Genomic DNA, 20,000 nt, shown 5'->3' on the forward strand with positions numbered 1-20,000 from the left:
AAGCAGTGAGGGGGTGCAGGAGAGAGTCTATTGCAAGGGATAGTGACATGCTGGGGGCGGAAACCTCCTTGCAAATGGCCTTCCTTACTTTAGATGGCTCCCAGCTGTCACTGCTCTTCTCTCCTGTGCTGTCCTCAGAGTGTGCCTGGTTTTTGCTCTGCGGGGAGAAAATTAGACAGGCAGAGTTAAAATAGTCTGATGCAGTCAGGATGAGTGTGTTTCTTTTTGAATTCAATGTTTGAAAACAGTAGTGGGCTCCTTGGACTGCTTATTGAGATTTGTAGTGGAAATAAGAGCTCAAGGCAGGCCAGTTTCCATGTAAGCATTGGTTAAATTCTCTTACCGTGTAACTCAAAAGGAAGCTGAAAGGTTGAACATTTTGTCTTGTAACATCTTTATAAGGTTTTTTCCTGGATTGCAAAGAATGTTATCCTTTGTGATCATCTTGCCATGGTTCTATTTTTAGCACAGTGTATGTGGTTTTGAACAGCTTTGAGTTTCAGAAGGCAGGGTGATCCTCTCTTTAGCTTGAGGTATGCATTTGGATTCACCTTCAGCCTGTAGTCTAGGTCTTGTGCACCCAGAGTTAGCCTAACTACCAGGCAATAGACACTTCAAGCTCATTCCTCTTCATCCTGCTCTCTCCTGTCTACCTGGGCACTCAGTCAGATTTACCACCATTCACAACCTGGGTTCTAGTGCAGAAGACTTTAAAAAACAGCTGGAGATTTCAAGTACCTTTCATGTGTTAATCTTGCAATGTGTGTGATTTTTCTCTTGTAAGGGAGTAACTGTTTCTGCTTGGTTAATGGTATTAACTACCTGTTAATACCATTATGCCATACTGGCATAATCCTGAGACTATTAACTTCTGTGCTTAAAACTGTCAAAAAGTTCTGAAGCTTGTGTGTAAACTTAAAGTTCAGTTTACACTTCAGTGTAGTTTGTTCGCTTACACCAGAGGACAGAAGTATTAAAATGAAATAATCATGACATCACCACTAGGAGAACAAATTTGAAACACTTAGGTTTTTGTGGGGGTGTTTTGGAATATTTTTTTTGCGTGGAAAAGTGAAGTAAGGAGAGACAAATTAATTTCCTGAATAACAACAAAATGAAACTGCGGTGCTATTGATAACCTGTCCTTGTAATAGTGGTATATTACTCTGCCTAGTAATCTAAGAGAAGGTGCAGTTTGTCTTTCTGGCTAGTCAAGCATCTGCACAGCGTGGAGATTGTCTACATTTTCCTGTTTAGGCTTCATGAAGGAGATGTAAACTGGGAAGTGAATTGTCTATTTCTGAAGGAACTCTATGTGACAAGTAGCATTATCTCTTTGACATTAAGTCAGGTATGAAGTGCTTTTAATCATAGGCAGCTGATGATGAGTTTGGTATTTGGATGTCTAAACAGAGTATTGTTCTAGTTCCAATTGAGTTTTTAATAAAAAGTTAATTGGACCCTTTCTGAAAGGTGCTGCGTTTGGTGCAGAAGGGACTGGAATCTTCTGTTTATCCACAGAATGTTCAGTGTTGAAAAAATTTCACCATTCTTACCTTGATCCTCATTTCTGCGAAGTGTTGTGGTGCTGCTCTGACAGCACTCCTCTCTTAATGGTAAGTTTAATGAAAGGAGTTTCCATGTCAGCTCAGATCTAGGCTCCTTTGAAGGGGCTAGTATGGAGGACATGGGTTCTGCCCTCTTGCCCTGGCACCGTGAAGACCTAATGTGATGGCTTTTCAGGTCTGTCTTTCTAAAAGCTCAGTGGTATTCAGAAATGGATAAGGTTCACCAGCTCACTTCGTGTAGGCTGGTGAACAGTGTATAGGTATTGTTGATAATTACCAATTTAAAATTGGTTTGACCAAGTAATCTGACGTTTGTTAGCTTTGGTGTGAAAATTGCTTCATTTTCATCACTTCAAAAGTTTTTCTTTCTTCCCCACTGGCTCCATGTACTGTGTCTGAGGTTACATGTGGAATTTCAGATGTCTTCCAAGTGGATTCTCATGAGTCCATAGTAGCCAGAAATTGCCAGTTGACTCAGTACACCTTGAATTGGTGGGGTGCATTCCAAAAATAGCAAACAAAATTTATTACTGGCACATTAAAAAACAAATGGTTTCAAAAGTTCAGCATACAGTAGCTGTATATTTTTATATATCTGTTTAAAACTTTAGTTTCAGTTATAAACTTCTTAATTTATAAAAGTATAAAACCTAAGTTTACAGCTGTTTTATTTGCTTAACAAATAATGTTTAGTTCATCACATTTTTCCCCCACACAGTTCAAAGGCAGCCTCCTCCCTTGTGCTGGTTAGATTTCTTATTGCAATTTTGTTTGAATGTGACAAATGGTATTTGATGTATTCATGGAGTCAGTAGGCACTGGCCATGACAAAGCCTTTGAGGAAGGAAGCTTCTTAACTCACTGGTTTCTCTGACAAAGCTTCCTAGTTGTCATCAAGGATTACAGTTGTTACACTTGTTGTTATACTTGTCTTCTTTTGAGTTTTGGCTACTTGTTTTGTGTTCCCTGCATATCCTCCAACTCAAGTGTGAGAATACAGCTCCCTGCTCCCACCACAAAATGCAATGGAATTTCCTTCATTTGGGAAAATGGCAGGAGTGTGAAGGGTGTATGTTTATCATGTGGAAAACTACAGTCCTGCCCAACCTGTTCTCTCTGACTTCTGCTGATGGCAGGATGACTGGGGAAAAGACCCCTTGGTCAGGTCTGGTATCAGGAGCTATTCTGGCTTCTTACAAATCCTACAGTGTTCCAAGTGTTAGTGTTCAAACTTTCCTTTTACAGGTGCAGCATTGGTTCAGTTTGGTGCCTAGGTATTGTGTAAGTGATCTTAGAAAATGAAACATAACTCATTAGTCCTTTTATGGAGGCACTGATTTTTATACTTCATAAAATGTGAAGTTTATCTTCTGTGTTGAAAACAGAAGACAAGCCAAATCTGATCAATTAGTTTTGAAAGATACTCTATTCGTTTACAAATGAAGTATTTTTTACTAATTTTTAACCTGCTCCTTTAGAAATGTGTAGAAGCTGCAACAGAGCAGAAAGCTGAGTCACTAAAAGCATCCAGAGGAATTTAATTTTATTTTCATCAACTAATCTACCCACTCATATCTATCTGTGTAAACTAATTACTTTTTTAATTAGGTAGCCTTTTTGATTGCTTATGGAGAGCTGTGGTGAAATTTACTGCTAATTATGCAGGGGCAGAAGGAGGCCTCTGGATTGTTACGAAAGATAAGAAAATTTTATTTCCTTTTGTTGAAATGGAGAGCGAGTAGTAATTGATACATAAATAATGTGCTTATTTTTCCAATTTCAACCTATTCAGCCTCTGTTAACCTTATTAATTGAGGCTCTTTCTGTGGGTTACTGGGTTTCCTTCCATGTAATGTAACATCTACAGTAACTTCAGAACAGTAAGGAAATGAAACTGTTGTAGAAGTTTTTTTTCTTTCTTTTAAGGGTGATCTTAATGTTGAGCGGTTCTAGAGTGGTGATGTTTGCCCTGAAATGCTGGCTGCTGAGATGTGCTAGCAAGCACTCTGCACAGTTCAAGAGCTGTTTTTTCACTGTGGTTGAATTTGTGTTCTGAAAACTGGGGAAGGTGGCAATTATACATCCTTTTCGCCATCACCTCTGAAGTCCTAAGCCCATAATTTGGATTTATTGAGTCTCCCATTATATGTGGTAACAGAGCATAGCTAAGACTGCACATGGAAGAGAACCAAGAAGTGGTTCTCGTTTGTATTTTCTGTTCAGTGTCCTTAGAAGTGGGTTCCCTGAGAGATGAGATGGGAGAAGGGTTGTTGAGATGGTTAGGTCATAGAGAAAACATTTTCTTCTTTGAACTAAATTTGCTACTTCCCTTGCAGTTTTTCCCAGCAGGCCTCACAGTTCACTTCTTACCTTGCAAGTTCCATCCTTCTGATGTCAGCTGCACTTCAAACTTGCTTCCTATCTTTGCCCTGAATGAGCTCATTTGTGCACAAATTAGCACAAAATAAAATGACAAGTGGGAACCTGAAGTACTTTTGACCATTGTGTGTAGTTGATGAGTGTTCAGAAATGTGAATAGGAAGTGGAAAGTCAGAAAAAATTAGTTTATTTGGTCCTTTCATTAAGGAAGACCATTTTCACCTTCTTTGCATCCTGTGTTGTAACTGCAGTGCAACATCTGACAAGTCAGGTAAGTATCACTGAATTGTCTCCTTTGAGGGGACTCTGGGGATCTCCTCTGTGCTGTATTCAAAGTCAATAATTTCAGCTGTGTAACAACTCTATTGTATTTTTGAGTGAGGAGATAAGTGTTGTTGAGCAACTATGAATGCTCATCCACCTTTTGATGCTTTTCCCTAATGTGTAAATATGAGGCAAGATCAGTGGTCCCTGTGTCGTGAGTGACGGAGCTGCCTGGTCAAGAGAAGACCTCTAGGAAGGCAGCTCCAACAGCCTCCATGGGCAGTCTCTTCCAGAGCTTCATTTCTCTCAGTTGTTACCTAAGGAAGGAACCTGTCCAATATTTTTTTCCCTCATTGTAACTCAAGCTCATTGCATCTTACTCTGTCTGCCAAGAAAAATTTATTATTTTCCTCTGTAATTCTATTTACACTTGAAGATCATTACCACTGCTACCCTCAGTACTTTCCAGGCTAAAATGTCTGGACTTGTTCCTTCTTTTGCACAAACCATTTTTCAGTCTTTTTAGTAGTTTTCACTGTTTTCCTCTGAATCCTTATTTGTTTATTTCTTTTAGTTGCAGCTTCTAGATAAAACCATTCTAATAAAAAGGGGAGTGTAAAGGTTGTTGTCCATGTCTCATGAGCTAAACTAATGTTTTGCATGTAATACACTAAAATTCTTCTGTATCTCTCAGAACTGGTGTCCAGCATTGACTTTTTCCTATGTTGGTGCAGTAGAAAATTGCTGCTGCCATGTGTAAGTTTGCTTTATTTTCTTATTTAAATGTGTCCTTACTAAAAGAAGTATTTTAAATTTTCTCCAGTTTGTCGGGAACCTTTTGATTTCTGATACTGTCCTTGAAGATACTGAACACCCTTGTATCACCTACATATTAAATGCACAGACTTGCTATTCTACTTCTTTCATCATACAGGTCTGTTGAAGAGCACTGTACCTTTTGGGATGATCAGCCCATCCAATTTTAGTAGTAAATTCGTGGTGATTGCCCAGTCTTAAGGAGCTGTGCAGCCACCTGTCACACTAATGTGGCAATTCTGAAGACCCCAGTATATTAAGAGGAAGTATGGCTGTTATTGAGCCTCTTCCTTGATCTGAACCTCTTGAGTTGGACCAAGGATCCCCACCCCTCATGCCCCAGGCGTTAGAACGCAGATTGACTGCAGCTCCCTTGAAAGGTTTCACCAGAGATGGGGAAGGTGGGTTGCCAAAACAGGATGTTGTTACAGGGAAATAGAAAAGCTCTGTGTGGTTTATGCTTTTTGTGGATTTCACCCAAAATACTTGTGTACAGTTAGCTCCTTCTAAAGGATGCTGGCCATCTGAAAACATGCTGCCTTCAGAAGTTAGACAGTTCCAGAGGCATCTGAAGACAATATTTTCAGGTGTGAACATACCTTGATTTTCATCAGGGAGGCTGGCTACTTCCTGTACTACAGAACATGCTCATTTTTAGAGAATTTAGTGGTACGGCATAGTATCATCTTGGTCCATGATGCAGTAATAGGGAGCTAGGAAATGGCTTGGACAGAGACATATTAGGCAAACGTGAGAAACCACTCACCCTAGAAACTACTGCACTAAGAAACATTTCCTAAAGCTTGTGTGGTGGTTGAAGGCCATGTGACTTTCATTCTAAATGCTACCTTAAGCCATGTGACAATCCTGCTTCCCTTCAGCCACTATAGGTCACACCTGTTTAGCATTCATATGCATTTTTTGTGGTACTCAGCAACTGCACATAATTTTTGTTTGGGCTTGTTTTCCAGAAGTGTGTATTCTTTCTTCTTCTGAAGAGCAATTTTTATTTTAAACCCTACTTTACCCAGCAGACTTGGCATCTCCCTACACTTCTTTTCAGCTCAGCATTTATTCACCATACTCCACTCAATGGCTGCAAGCAGACTCATGCTGCAGTCTCTCAGCTGAGCCACATGATCCACTTTGTGCACTCCAGCCACCCTTCCCAGTGAAGGTCACAGACTGGTCATTCAGCTGGGTGAATGAATGTCCAAAGACGGATGTTTTCCTCAATAGCAGTTCATATGTGCTGTGACCCAGCAGTGTTTGCTTGGCACTTCCATGCCTACAACACAATGCTGGTAAGAAGACAGGCATGTTCTCTCATGGAACTGTACTGTCAAAACAGGTTTCACCTCTTAGCCCTCTATGGTACTGGTCTGGGGTCACTTCAAAAGTAGATCATTCTGACTGATCCAATCAGGAATCTTTTGGTGTTGATCTTCCAGAGCAGTGCTTAAGAGAGATGGAGAAGTAGACATTACTCTAAAGGTGCTTAAGGTACATAAATAAGTACTGAAACAGCAGTTTACTCAAACTCAGGCAAATTAACAAAGAATTTTATTGAATATTCAATTTAGCACCACACAAAAGGTACACTGTGCTTTGTGTTGCCTTTAAGAAACATGCCAGAACACTTTCAAACTAGAAAAACTAATGTAAAAAGCTTTCTTGTTTATCAACAGAACTTACTATTTGCTTTAGAGAAGCTACTCTGAAAAAACCACAGCTTTTGTACATAATGTTTTAATGGTCTTCCGGGCAGACTAAGTGTTGTTCCCTTACCTGTTAGTTCCCCTTAGCTCCTCTTTTGTGTCCTGGGATTTGAATTTTGTTCAAAAACAAATATCACTTAGGCCAAAGTGCTCTCAAGAAAAGCATTCAGTCCAGAACTCTTATTAGCAGATGCAACTCACAATATACTAGTCACCTGCTAAATCCTGTTTCCCGAAAAGCAGAAGAATTTTGATGCATGGAAGTTGTATGAATTGGGCTCAACTTAGTGCCATGCACATTGAGAAAGATCTGGAGTCAGCTCTTGCCTTGGACTCAAAGATAAACAAGGAGTACATACTTGATAAAGCTACAGAAAAATTATACCATAAAAAAAAGGTAGGTGACTGGGAAGGGTAATTTGCTCTACCTTCTCTTTCAGTACAGATTTTTATGCTGTAATGTATATTATTTCAAATATAAGGTGCTTCTGAAGCCCATGTTGCGGTTGGAACTAGCTGGAACCTTTCCAACCCAAACTATTCTATAAAGATGTTTCATTCTAAAGTAATTACTGGTCCCTCACATAGCCAAACTTTGTTTCTTACCCTGAACTGTTCAGATTTAAGTTCTCTATATTAACTAATGCACTTACTTTAAATGGGCTTTCTTTTTCTTTTCTTTTTTTTTTTTTTTTAATTGAGGTGAACTGGAAATATATCTATTTTGCCCAAATATGGAACACACAAATGTTTCAGAATATTCTTTATTTGATGCACCTTGCAGTTAGAGAAAGCTCAGTTTGCATAAAGGGAACTTTAGCAAGTTAACAAAAGTAGTAGAGCCATAGTCAAATGAAACTGTGGAATGGACCCCGTGCTAATGCATATAAGGAGAGAACTGGAAAATAGCTAGGCTTCCAGCTTCACTGACTCCAGTATGGAACGTGCTTCTTTATACTCTTCAGCTTCTTCCAATTCTTTTTCATTTTCCTGTAATCAAAAGCAACATTTTTGAGTACCCTGAAAATAACTGTTGTGGAATTAAATTTAAGAAGGTAAAAAACTGCTAACAAATAAGGCGAAAGCTGAGGTACTCAACAATATTTCTGTCTTACTGGCAGCATCTTCTTACACCTCTGAAGTGGATGGACTACAAAATAGGGGCTGGGAGAGCCAAGTCCCTCCCACTGTAAGTAAAGATCAGGTTCATGACAACTTGAGGAACCTGAATGTGAGGTACCTAAGTCTGTTGGACCTGACAAGATGCTTCCCAGAGTCCTGGAGGAACTGCCTGATGCAGTTGCCATGCTTCTCTCCATGACATTTGAAAAGTCATGGCAGTCAGGTGAAGTCCTTAAAGACTGCAAAAAGGGAACGATCATTGTGGACTACATGGTCCCCCACAACATCCTTCTCTCTAAATTGAAAAGAAGTGGATTTGAGGGGGAGGCTCTTCACTGGATAAGTAATTAGCTGGATGGTCACAGCCAGAGAACTGGTCAGTGACTCAATGTTTGGATGGAGATCAGTGACCAGCGGTGTCCTTTAGGACGCTGTACGGTGACCAGTGTTATTTAATATCTTAATTAATGACACAGAAAGTAAGGTCCATAAATGCGCAGATAACACCAAGCTGAGTAGCTCAGCTGATGCAACTGAGAAATGGGATGCTATCCAGAGGAACCTGGACAAGCTTGAAAAAAGGGCCCATGGAAAAATTCGTGTGTTTTAACAAGACCAAGGGCAAGGTGCTGCCCATGGGTCAGAGCAGGCCTGGTACCAGCACAGGCTGGGCATGAACAGATCCCAGCAGCCCTGCCCAGAAGGAATTGGGGGTGCTGGTGGCTGAGAGGCTGGACCTGCCCCAGCCATGGGCACTGCCAGCCCAGAGAGCCACACGTGTCCTGGGCTGCATCCAGAGCAGGGTGGGCAGCAGGGCAGGGAGGGGATTCTGCCCCTCTGCTCTGCTCTGCTGAGACCCCACCTGCAGGGCTGCATCAGCTCTGGGGGCACAGCACAGCAAGGACAGGGACCTGCTGGAGGGAGTCCAGAGGAGGCCACAGAGATGATCAGGGGGCTGGAGCACCTTTCTTTCTGGACAGGCTGAAAGTTGGGCTTGTAAAGCCTGGAGAAGAGAAGGGCTCTGGGCAGCCCTCACAGCAGCATTTCAGTGCTTAATGGGGGCCTACAGGAAAGACGGGGACAGACTTTTTAGTAGGGCCTGTTGTGACAGGAGAAACAGTGATGGTTTTAAACTAAAGGAGAATAGATTCAGGCTAGATAAAAAGAAGTTTTTTACAGTGGAGGGTGGTGAAAAACTGGGACAGGTTGCCAAAAGAGGTGGTAGGCATCATGTCCACGTAAACACTCATTGTCAGGCTGGATGGGGCTCTAAGCAACCAGATGTAGTTGAAGATGTTCCTGGTCATTGCAAGGGAGTTGGAACAGATGATCTTTGAAGGTTCATTCCAACCCAAACCGTTCTATGAAATGAGGAATATATAATTTTTGAAAACACACATTCTATGTTACTCAAAGCACAGGTAAATTCTTTTGTCCTGCTTAAGGTCCCTGATAATGGCTGTCATGTGCAGGTGGATTTGACCTATGCATACCTTTATTTGGTAAGTGTTGAATATCTAAAACCAAGGGACAAGTAAGAACAAACTTCAGATTAAGAGTACTCTTAGAAAAATACTTAAGTAGACTGACAATTGAAAAACATACTAGGATACAGTACATTTCAATAAATGCATTGAAGGTGAGCTAAGCACAGAAAGAAACACATGAGGACTTCCAAATTCTTAACAGTAATAGTAACTGTCCCCATTCCTTGTTTTAGGTTTGCATACTATGGATCAACAGCACCATTTTTGCACACCACTGAAATTTAGACTAACTGTTCAGTAACTAGTTGAGTGACAAAAAGACCCTAAATCCTGTCAGGTACTGAGAATTTATTTTGGCAAACAGTAGAGGCAGACTACCTGAGATTAGGACACCTTGACTTTTCCATTTAAAAAGTATTTGCATTTTAGCCATCACTATATCTGGGACATAATTTAGGATGTTTATTTTTAGCCTCACAATACCATTTATTGTGCACCAACATGTGTAGCTGAATTCTTGATGAGAAGGCAGCTTTTACAATAAGCATTATCATCTCCAAACAGTATAGGTTCAGTGAATCTATTTGTACAACATACTCTTTATTCCTAAAGGTATTTTTATCTTAAAAATCAGGGCAGTACTGCTCACTTCACTAATAAAACATTAAGCAATACTCAGCAAGGATTCCTCTGATTTGTCCATAGCATAATAGGAGTAGTAACCAAAGTACTTGACAATTTCAGTTCCGTACAAGCATATTATATACATTTATACTATCTATAAAACCTAAAGTAGGTGAACTGATTTTTCTGATGAGGGAACTAGCACAGGAGCTCTGAGTCCATTTTCACAGCCTGGGATAAGTGTATGTTCAACGTACATTACATTAAGGACAGCTTCTAACACACACAGTCTCCACAGACTGAAGACCAAGTCTGCAAAGACTGCTATCTAAAGCAAAATACTGGTATCTTATAGGATGCTGGTCTTGGGGCGTACAGAAAATTCTTTAATCCAGTTTTTATTTGCTACAGTTGTTCATCCAGGAACTGCAGCACTTCTTCATCAGTTGGTGTGTGATGCAATACTCACTAGTAGTTGAGTAAGCTCTGCATGTGCAACTTCTAATCTGCGTTGGCAGTCTGGAATCATCATTCGTGATTCTTGTAAGATCTCGATCTGTGAAAATCAGAAGACAATGAAATTAGAATATGCTCCAGATAGAAACATTATCTTGTAGGATAAGTTTTTACTCTGAAAAATCAGCACTCTAGTAATTATCTAGGAACTTCAGAACAATTGCACGTATCTTCTGAATAGGGTAAGAATTAATTTAGCATAATTGCTTAAAACTCTGTTAATTTAGAGCACATTTCCATTTACTCTATGCTTAACTGAATATCAAGTATTAAGTGCAAGACAGTATTCAGAATAATCTTTCCCTTGGCCAAAAAGTACAGCTTAGTAAGGTTTTCAGCATTTGTTAAAAAGTCTATTTAGAACAAACTTTCTCCTGCTGTCATGAAGCAGCTTCATCCAAACGGGGATCAGCTGGTTATATAAATATCTCCTGCATCTTTTGGGTAATAAAGAAAAAGAATGTTCAGATAATACCCCATAGAGATAATTACTGCATGAAAAAAGTTATTGAGTTATTGATCACATTGTGTGCAGACTGCAGGAGGCTCTGACTGAAAGACAAAGGTAAAGAAAAATGAAAAGTAAAGACCAGCAGGCTCATATTTTTGATGCTTATCATGCATAAAAAGTTATTACATATCCTTGTGATTCATTTTAGGAGAAAGATTATTCTCACCATGCACTTTGAACAAAATTACTAAACTGGCACCCCACTGAATCTGAAAATCCTGCCACCTCCTAAAGAAAACAACGTCAGTTTTAAGAAAGGGAACATTTATTTCATGGAGCATTTCTGGATCTGAACACCAAACACTGAGAAGAAAAGATGTGCAGAGTTGTTCAGTAACGTTACATCTATTTAGGAATTAAAATCTGTTAGATATTTAGATATGAAACATCTCCATTCAGGATAACCTGCAACAGAAAGCCTTCTCTTTAAATTGCTTTTTTCTTTCTGTCATTCCTATGTTGCATCATCCTGCCAGAATTAATGCTGCTGTATCAAAAAGTCATTGTAAAAGGATGTTAAGAATGCATAAGAATGCATTTATGTATTCAGAAAGGCTTTGTGTAACAAGATGGTATCAGCAAGTTTTTAAGTGTCACTTAGACCATTTGTTTTGAGAGAAAAAACTTTAGTTTCTAATTTTACACTTTAATCAGTCAATGTAACAGCCATAGAATGAGGTGTGCCATAAACTGCATGATATGATGCCTTTTGCTTTATGTAGTAGAATACCTACAGGAGTGAGAATATCCAATAATTACTTCCTTGTGCCACACAGATATGAAATATTTGTGTGTTGTAAAGCTTGTTAAACAGATAACATGAAATTAGTAACTTATTTGATATATGCCACTAGACAAGTGACCTGGGAAGGCATGTAAATCTTGAATCAGTAAACTATAGTCCTGCCTGCTCTAAGAAATAAACAAATCTACCCAAATAATTTGATTCAAAACAATATTTGACTGATTTCCAAACAGCTACCCAAGTTTTATTTATATGTGCCAGTGATGCAATGATAAATAAAAATCTGAAAGATGATAAATCCTAGAACTATATTCAGTAGGTGCAAACAGCTGGAGACTGTTCCTGGAGAACAGGAATTTTGGGCACCCATTATGATTCAACTTCTGCATAAACCAATTTATTTTCAAAAAATGCTGATATTCCCACATAAGACTATTTACTTTTACAAATATACATAGTAAAGTCAAAAGTTCAAATAATTATATAAGCTTTTTGACTGGATTTTTTAAAGTGTTTATTCTTAAAATTCTGTACAAATTCTTCCCAACTTTCAGACAGAACTGTAAGGGTGACACACACGATAGCCACCCAAACTCCAATGCCAGGCACTGCAGCCATTTCCATCCCTGTGACATGCACTGCAGCAACTCAAATTCCACTGACCAGACCAGAGCAATTCCAACTTCAGCTAAAGACTATTATTCAACCCCAGCCAGCAACTAAGTATCAGGCAGCAGCTCACTTGCTCCTGCCTCCAGCCTAGTGGGAGAAGACAACAGGAAGAAAAGGTAAACCTTGTGGGCTGAAATAAGAACAATTTAATAACTTTTAAAAATGCAGTAATAATAATGAGGGAGGGAGAGATTTTAGTTTTATCAGCTTCAAAAAACAGAAGCAGAGTATGTTGATTTGGGTTTTTTTCCCAACTGACCCACATCTAACCAAGAAATTTAGAGATATGTAGATCCACAAATAATTTGAAAGCAACAAAAAACTCCACACCAAAACAAAAAACCCCGAACAAATTCCATGGGATTCTCCTTGCTCTTAGAAGGATACCCTGATATACTACTGGGTTACAGGTTATAATGCCAGTAGTTTCATGTGAAAGGAGTGGTGTTCTGAACAGAAAAGGTAGGCTAAAAACCATGACAAATGTAAATATGTCACATATGTACCAATTATATAAAAAAAATGAATATATAGTCTAGCTTTTAAATACTGTCACATAATCACTTGCCTGTTTTTTATTGCACAGATAATCCTAACAGTATGGATCTACTCAAAGATGGCAGAGGTAAGGAAAAGACGGAGAAAATTGTTTGCTAAAACAAGTGCTACTGGTTTGAACTACTTTTCTTCAAAAAGTCTGTAAAGCACTTAGAATCCATGACTAATTACAGCCATATCTGGTGGAAGGAGAAGGACTAAAAGAAAAAAGTAATCTCTAAGTATTAGAAAAACCAAAGGTTCCAAAATTTAGTAATCCCACTAAGTAAGATTAGTAGCACACAATAAATAATCATGCTAAAACTACTGGTAGGCTAATCCATATTTGTAGCTTAAATCCACACCATGGCAAAACTTCTCATCTCAGTAGTAAACAGGAGTAGTATCAAAGTACTGGGCCTTGGTAATATCAATGTACTTGTCCAGGATTGTGGTGTAGGGATCTATGGAGTAGTAGAGCATAGATAATGTAGCAAGAAGCTAGGCATAGGGAACTCAAAGGAGATACAGCATTAAGGTGAATATGGACACAAAAAACCCCCATAAATGCAAACAAGAATTGTAGGAAACACAATTTTATGAGTTCTACTTGCTTTCAGGCCCAAAAGAAGCTTGAACTATCCACAAATACAGGATACAACAGCACACTCGCTGTAGGCAAGTTGTCAAATACATTGATCAAAAGACTCCTGAAAGACCTTGCAATAAAAAAATGGGGAACACAGTTTGGTTTCTACAGTGCTTGAGTGCTTCAAGAAATGGCCGGGTGTCAACAATGAACTACCTACTGCCTCTAGCATGAAAACTGATGGAGGAGGAGAAAACCCTCTAGATGTAATACCTTGGTATTTCAAATGAGTTTTCTTTGCAGCTCCTCTCAGTTAAGATCCAATCCTGTTTCTTCTAAAGCAGATCACTTTAGGACATTAAAAACATAAAGTCTAGAATCCAAAAGGTACTATATCTGCCTAAATAAGAAGGAAAACACTCTTTGGAAAACAGAAGTGGAAAAGGAGGATCACAGTAATGCCTTTTCATAATTTGGTTTCTTTCATAAAGTTTGAATGCATCTTTAATGCCACGTTAGGGATATTGTATGGTATTTGGTACAGAGAATTCCAAGTTGCTGGCTTTTCAGTAAACAAACTGCGCTTTTGTTAAGGATAGTGTCAAAATATATAAGGAGAAGCATTAGGTCTTCACTTGCATTTCCACTGCCACTTTACCAAGGATCTAGAGCTAGAATTCATATTAAACAAAGATCATCTATACTTAGGGGGCAGAAAAAGTACTTATGCAAATAATGAGACTGATGTAAAACAGCACATTTAATCTAATCTTACTCAATCTGTGAGAAGAAAGAACTTTGAACCAATCAGGTGGGCGGTTGGAAAGAGCTAAATGTGTAAAAAGCCAACTAACCAGAGTATTTCTTTGAGTCTAAAAAGCCATTTTAAAAGTTCTAGAACATTACAACCTTCGTTTCAGCAAGAATCCACCAATAACAAGATCAGCAGTGAATTACCATCTTTCACATTATTTTCCAAAACAGCAAATGATTTCCAAATGCATGTCTTTTTAGCTGTTTCAGAAGGCACACTTTCACTTAACAAAGCAAGAGAAATATTGCAGTTTTCACAAATACTGGAAAAAAACTGCACGAGCAAGATGTACTGTATATACTCTTAGGTACTTCTGACACGTAGAGATTAAATTCTGTGTTAGATCCACTAGATTTTTAATTAATCTAGAAATAACAAAACTCAAGAAGTAACTTGGAACTGTAGAATTACATTCAAAAAACGGAAAATTTACCACTCACTTATCAGTAAAAATGTTGCCAATTAGCAAAACCACCAGAGTATACCTACAATCCCAGAGAGAGGAAACATAGAGGCGTTGCTTTCCCCCAGTTCACAAGTCTCAAAATAAAAGCATGAGCTGTGAAAGGATATTTATTTATATATGAACATCAACAGCCACAGTAACACAGAAAGCTACAGGATTCTATCATTAGAGTTTGCACTTGAATGATACTGTGTGAAAATTCTCTATTGAAGTAGTATTATGAAGTCCTGTGGAAAGTCTTCATGTATTGAGAATTGTTATAACTGAGTAGAAACTAAGACTTTATTAAGACAAAATCAGCAGGGAGTTAGAACTACACTACTTGCTGCCCAGAGAAACTATAAGCAGAATTTGCACCTGGTGGGATAAATCAGAAGTATTTTAATATTTATTACCACAACAAAGTCTTCTTGCACACTACAATGGAATCTTCAGCATCTAACAGCATTGCAAGAAAACTGTCCTTTTTATTTTCCTGGTATTGAATCTGCTCCTCATTAAGCAAGTCCTACTGGACAGTTCAGGTGAGGGCTAGCGTGTAACAACTGCCAACCATCCCACATGGTCACTGCCTCGGCTAGAGAAGACTTGAGTCCACTGGAACCATGAGTTGCCCCAATGCATAAGAAGTTACAAGAAAAATACTGAATAAAAACCTATTGTTCTAAAAAGGAACTGATCCCTTATTACAGACCAGACATACTCTAAAGACTACATATGCTGCAAGAATGGTATTTTCCACTTTAAAGTGAAATTTTCCGTATTCACTTTTGTATGTAAAACTGTATGTTCTAACTAGAAAGCTAAATGAAAATAGTACTACATCAAGAGAAAGTATTGCTTTTAGGTTTTTTAAGAATCCCTGCCTGAACTCTGGATTGATTTATGCATGTATATAAATACATAAATACACACACAGAGACACACACACATATACAATTTAGTCAATACCTCAGCTAAACTAATAGTTAAAACTATTCTCCTAGTCACAAGTGACTGAATTCATTCCCACTCCCCAAACATTACTTTTCATTACCAAGCTAAAGATTACAACTGTATTTTAAGAGTTATGCACCCTAGAATGGGAATCAGAGATTAGCTAAAAGCAATTCTTAAAATGGGTAACTACAGGTATTTTTTCTGAAAAAGATCTCAAAGTCTTTACTGTATCCAAAATATTGTTCTGAGCAAACTCTCCTGGAACCATTTAACTTTCTTTGAAGTCTCCAAATTTTTAATAACCTAAAATATTAACTTCCAGAATGTAAAGTGTGCTAAATAAACAAGAAGTGAAAACGTCATTGGAGAATCTGATTGCTTTCAAAGTGGATCAGGCAATTTCTGAATGAATCAAGACTGTTTTCTGTGAAGGCTTTTGTCATTGGTCTCTAGAAAGACTTTCAAGTAGTAGGTAACAATTTCAGCAGAAGTTCACAGCCATCACTGGTTTTGACTTTCATGATATCTTGCAGGTCACTGTGGAAATACCACGATACAGTCAAATAATCTGATGAATGGGCAACACTAAAAATGGGAATTGAACTCATTAGTTCTTGTTAGCACCAGATCTTCAGAAAGGCTGTTGTTTTGTAGATCTTCAAGTCTCAGTCTGGTGAGGCAGAAGACAAGTCTGCTCCATAAATACAAATCTTTATTTGTATACAAATTCTTTATTTGTATTTCATTCCCATGGCATAACAAAAGCAAGGCAGGACATAGATATATGAACTTAAATATGAATTTACTAAAAAAGTTGGTTTAACTTTTTCTAAAAAGGCTTTCTCCTATATTTTGCTAATTTTGTATTTGAATTTTGTTTAACCTATTATTCCATTGTTTAAAAATAAAGACAGGATTCCAGAAGGTTATGTTTATTACTATAAAGAGAAAATAATTTTAGTACAGTTTTGATTTCTGTGAAGATTTGAGATAAAACATCTTGGAAATACTTGGACAAAAAACATTATCAAAAGATAACATAGTTAGTTGAAATAATATGAGGACCACAGTGAAACACAGACATTTCACACTTCTGTAAAGAATAAACACCAATCTCCCAAACCCAAGTTCCTCTTGTGAGTAGATGTGACACTTTTTCTCCCAAAAGGGTATGTACCAACTGTCTGCAACCACTATCCTTGTGGTAAACCTTCCAAGAAAAAATGTAATCATACTTAACAGTGACACTAAACTGTACTCTTGAGCAGACCAAAGTATAGCATGTCCCCTCCTAATCTATGACTACACTACAAACTCCAGCAGCTTCACACTGCTTTCTTTCTCTGAGGTTTGTGATTTTACCAAAAGGATACTGGTGAGTAAAAAAGGACACTCAAGAGCTGAAATGTTTCCCCTTCATATTAAATTCTGGGCATTCTCATTTTGCTCTTACATTTCCAGTTAGCAGCAAGTACCTGGTTTACCTACATCCACTGAGACCATGTATTCACTACAGGTTCTCCATATTTCCAAGAAAGAGTTCATGATGGCCTCACACACAGTTAGTGAGTGACAGTCATTGTGACATAAAGTACTAAGTAATCATATACACACATATAAACTATAATCCTTGTAATTTAACAACTTAAAGAAATTTCTATGGCTGTTTTTATGTCACAATTATAGTCTAATAGTTATATAACATGAGTCTAGAAAAAAGTACAGGAGATTCCTCTCTCTAAAGATGACTATGATTAAATGAAAACCAATAAGGATTTTATAAAACAATTTCTAGGATAGTTTACCTGCTTCTTAATTCCATAATCATCGCATGCTTCAGCTTTCATTTTTTCAATCTTTTCTTCTTGCTGTTTTGCTTCTTTTTCATACATAATTTTTTCTTTTGCCAGCCTGCAATTAACAACCAAGTCATTGTGTTAGTCTCATTCTATTACAGTAAAAAGTTACATCAGTGAAAACAGCCCCCCACTCAAAAGTTACAGGCCTGGAAGATAATATGCAATTTTATAAAAAAAGGCTTTTAACCACTGCAAGAAAACCCCTGTATCTAGGAAATGATAAATTTAGCTATAATATAAAAAAAGTATTTTCTCCACTTATCTTGATGCTGGTTTGGGGGTCGCACACAAAAGTAACAGTTCCAGAACTTATATTCCAACAATTTTCTTTATTTCCTGTCTATCAAAGGAAAAGGAATCCACGTTTTAATCATAATAATGGACCCATACTTGGGATACTTGGGAGCAGGATGCTTTTTGCTAACAAGCATAAATTCAAGAGTAATAGAAATAAGTTTGAAGGTCAGAGGAATATTAAGCTAGTCTAATATGATGTCCTACTGTAACTATTACATTGCAATCCCATTATCAAACTTCAGTATTTGTTACTGCAATTTTGCTCTTGCATCTCCCACTTTATCACACGTATTCATTAGGCATATCTTAGATTATGCAATACTAGATATGAACCAAAGCATCTTTCAGGATCTCAAAAATACTGGAACAATTTCTCTTCAGCTAGATGAGGAGCAGAACAAACATGGAGATACTTCTGCAGACCTGAAATCTGAAAAATATCCTTCCCCAAACAAGGGTAAGATTGACCTATATGAGATTGTTTGAAGATAATTTAATATCCAAAAGAACATAATCAGATTCACGAAGGAAAGAATATATTATACAATGAAAACAGAATAAATAAAGGTCTAATAGAGAGCTTCATGACCACATTAGTGCATCAGTGTTAATTAGTTCATCATTTGTCACAGTTAAGCACCCTACTAGGAGTGCTGAGAATGGACAGGATGCTATTGGGCTGTCAAGAACCCCTGTGAACCAAAGCTGCCACAAAACCACCACTGCAGCTGTATGACCAAAAAAAAATCCACTGAGAATATACTGATAATGCAACAGCTGGAACTCTCCTTGATTTACAAGAGTTTATTTGCTAAAATAGCCCAAAGCCATGGCTCCACAGCAGTCAGTCTAAGTTGGGCTGTAGCAGCATGCACCTGAACTTGCTTCACTCCTTATGGAGTCACACAGCCAGAAAGGGCTGTCAGCCTTACAAAGCACCTTCAGCTGTGTGCAGAGCACACACGTGGGTCAACAGACCAGGCCATTTTCTACACGTAAGTAGAAAAGTACCAGCTTTGAGAAGTAGAACTGGAGAAAGACAGGAACCTAATTACTTATAATAAAGACACTAAATGAGTGGCTGTAATTCCAACTACTGGAACTAGTTCCAGTATTATTAGCATCAGTAAATATTGATTTAATAGAGGATGAGTTAATTGTTTGATCAAGGTTACCTGATTGAATTCCAGACAGTATTAGTTGCTTTGCTACTTTTAGGTTCCAAAACCTAAAAGTTCATTTTAATCAACCCGTGAAACAGACGACTTTTTCTGAATGAGAACAGCAAATTGCCTTGAGGAGCAAGAGGAGAGGTGTGATTGAACAATGTTTTTATGTGATTCACTTATTGAAATGTGTACCCCATTGGAACGAAAGGCAACTTATACTTCTGAATGAAACATTTTACATTTATTTTAAATTTTAGCCAAAACAAAAGGTTTGGTGCATGACATTATTTGTATTTTCACATTCACATCTCCTATGCACACTAACTTTTCAAACTGATTGTTCCCTCACGTCTGTATACTTTCATCAAACAGGGGAAGACTACACGTTCTCACCTAATTTTGAACTTTTGCCTACTTTTCTCACATCTCCATACTTGAGAACTGCATCTGTATTTATTGACCTATTTCTGCAGTTGCTGTCATGTCACAAGAAGAACTTGAAATATTCTGCTTTTAAAAATACATATACAGGAAATATGAAACATAAGAACATTTACTGTGACAAATTTCCTGCTGGACTTTGTTCAGAACTCAGATTTATCTAAGTTAATGGTCTGCTTATAATTCGTAAGATTGGGATGCTGATATCTAATGCAATTAAAGAAGTTCTGATTTGAGGACATTTCCTGTACTAGATCCTTTCCCTAGATGTCATGAAGCCATTTCTACTGCTTATATAGCTTGGGGAGACATTAAGTAAGTAGACAAATTGATTTTAAAAATAAAGAGAAATTTCATAATGGAGACATACTAACACTGAATCACTTCTTAAAAATTTCAGCAGACATCTACATAAAAATACCTGCATAATACTTTCCTCTCTTCTTCCTTTAACCCTTTTCTATCTG

The 20,000-nt window shown here is 37.8% G+C and overlaps 1 protein-coding gene across 1 annotated transcript in view; it reads right to left on the reverse strand.

Annotated features, from left to right (window-relative positions):
• Nucleotides 1–6,568: 6,568 nt before the first annotated feature.
• TBCA (tubulin folding cofactor A) overlaps nucleotides 6,569–20,000 on the reverse strand; it is a 25,975-nt gene continuing 12,543 nt past the window's right edge. The window contains exons 2-4 of the mRNA XM_054285212.1: nucleotides 17,573–17,678; nucleotides 10,448–10,534; nucleotides 6,569–7,735 (exon numbers count right to left, since the gene is read on the reverse strand). Of these exons, the coding sequence (XP_054141187.1) occupies nucleotides 7,655–7,735; nucleotides 10,448–10,534; nucleotides 17,573–17,678 (274 nt within the window). The 3' untranslated portion in view covers nucleotides 6,569–7,654. The remainder of the gene's footprint in view (nucleotides 7,736–10,447; nucleotides 10,535–17,572; nucleotides 17,679–20,000) is intronic.

The sequence above is a fragment of the Melozone crissalis genome, unplaced genomic scaffold (genome assembly GCF_028551555.1).
Source record: "Melozone crissalis strain CALT ecotype California unplaced genomic scaffold, PUWL_Pcris_2 ptg000005l_1, whole genome shotgun sequence".
NCBI lineage: Eukaryota > Metazoa > Chordata > Aves > Passeriformes > Passerellidae > Melozone > Melozone crissalis.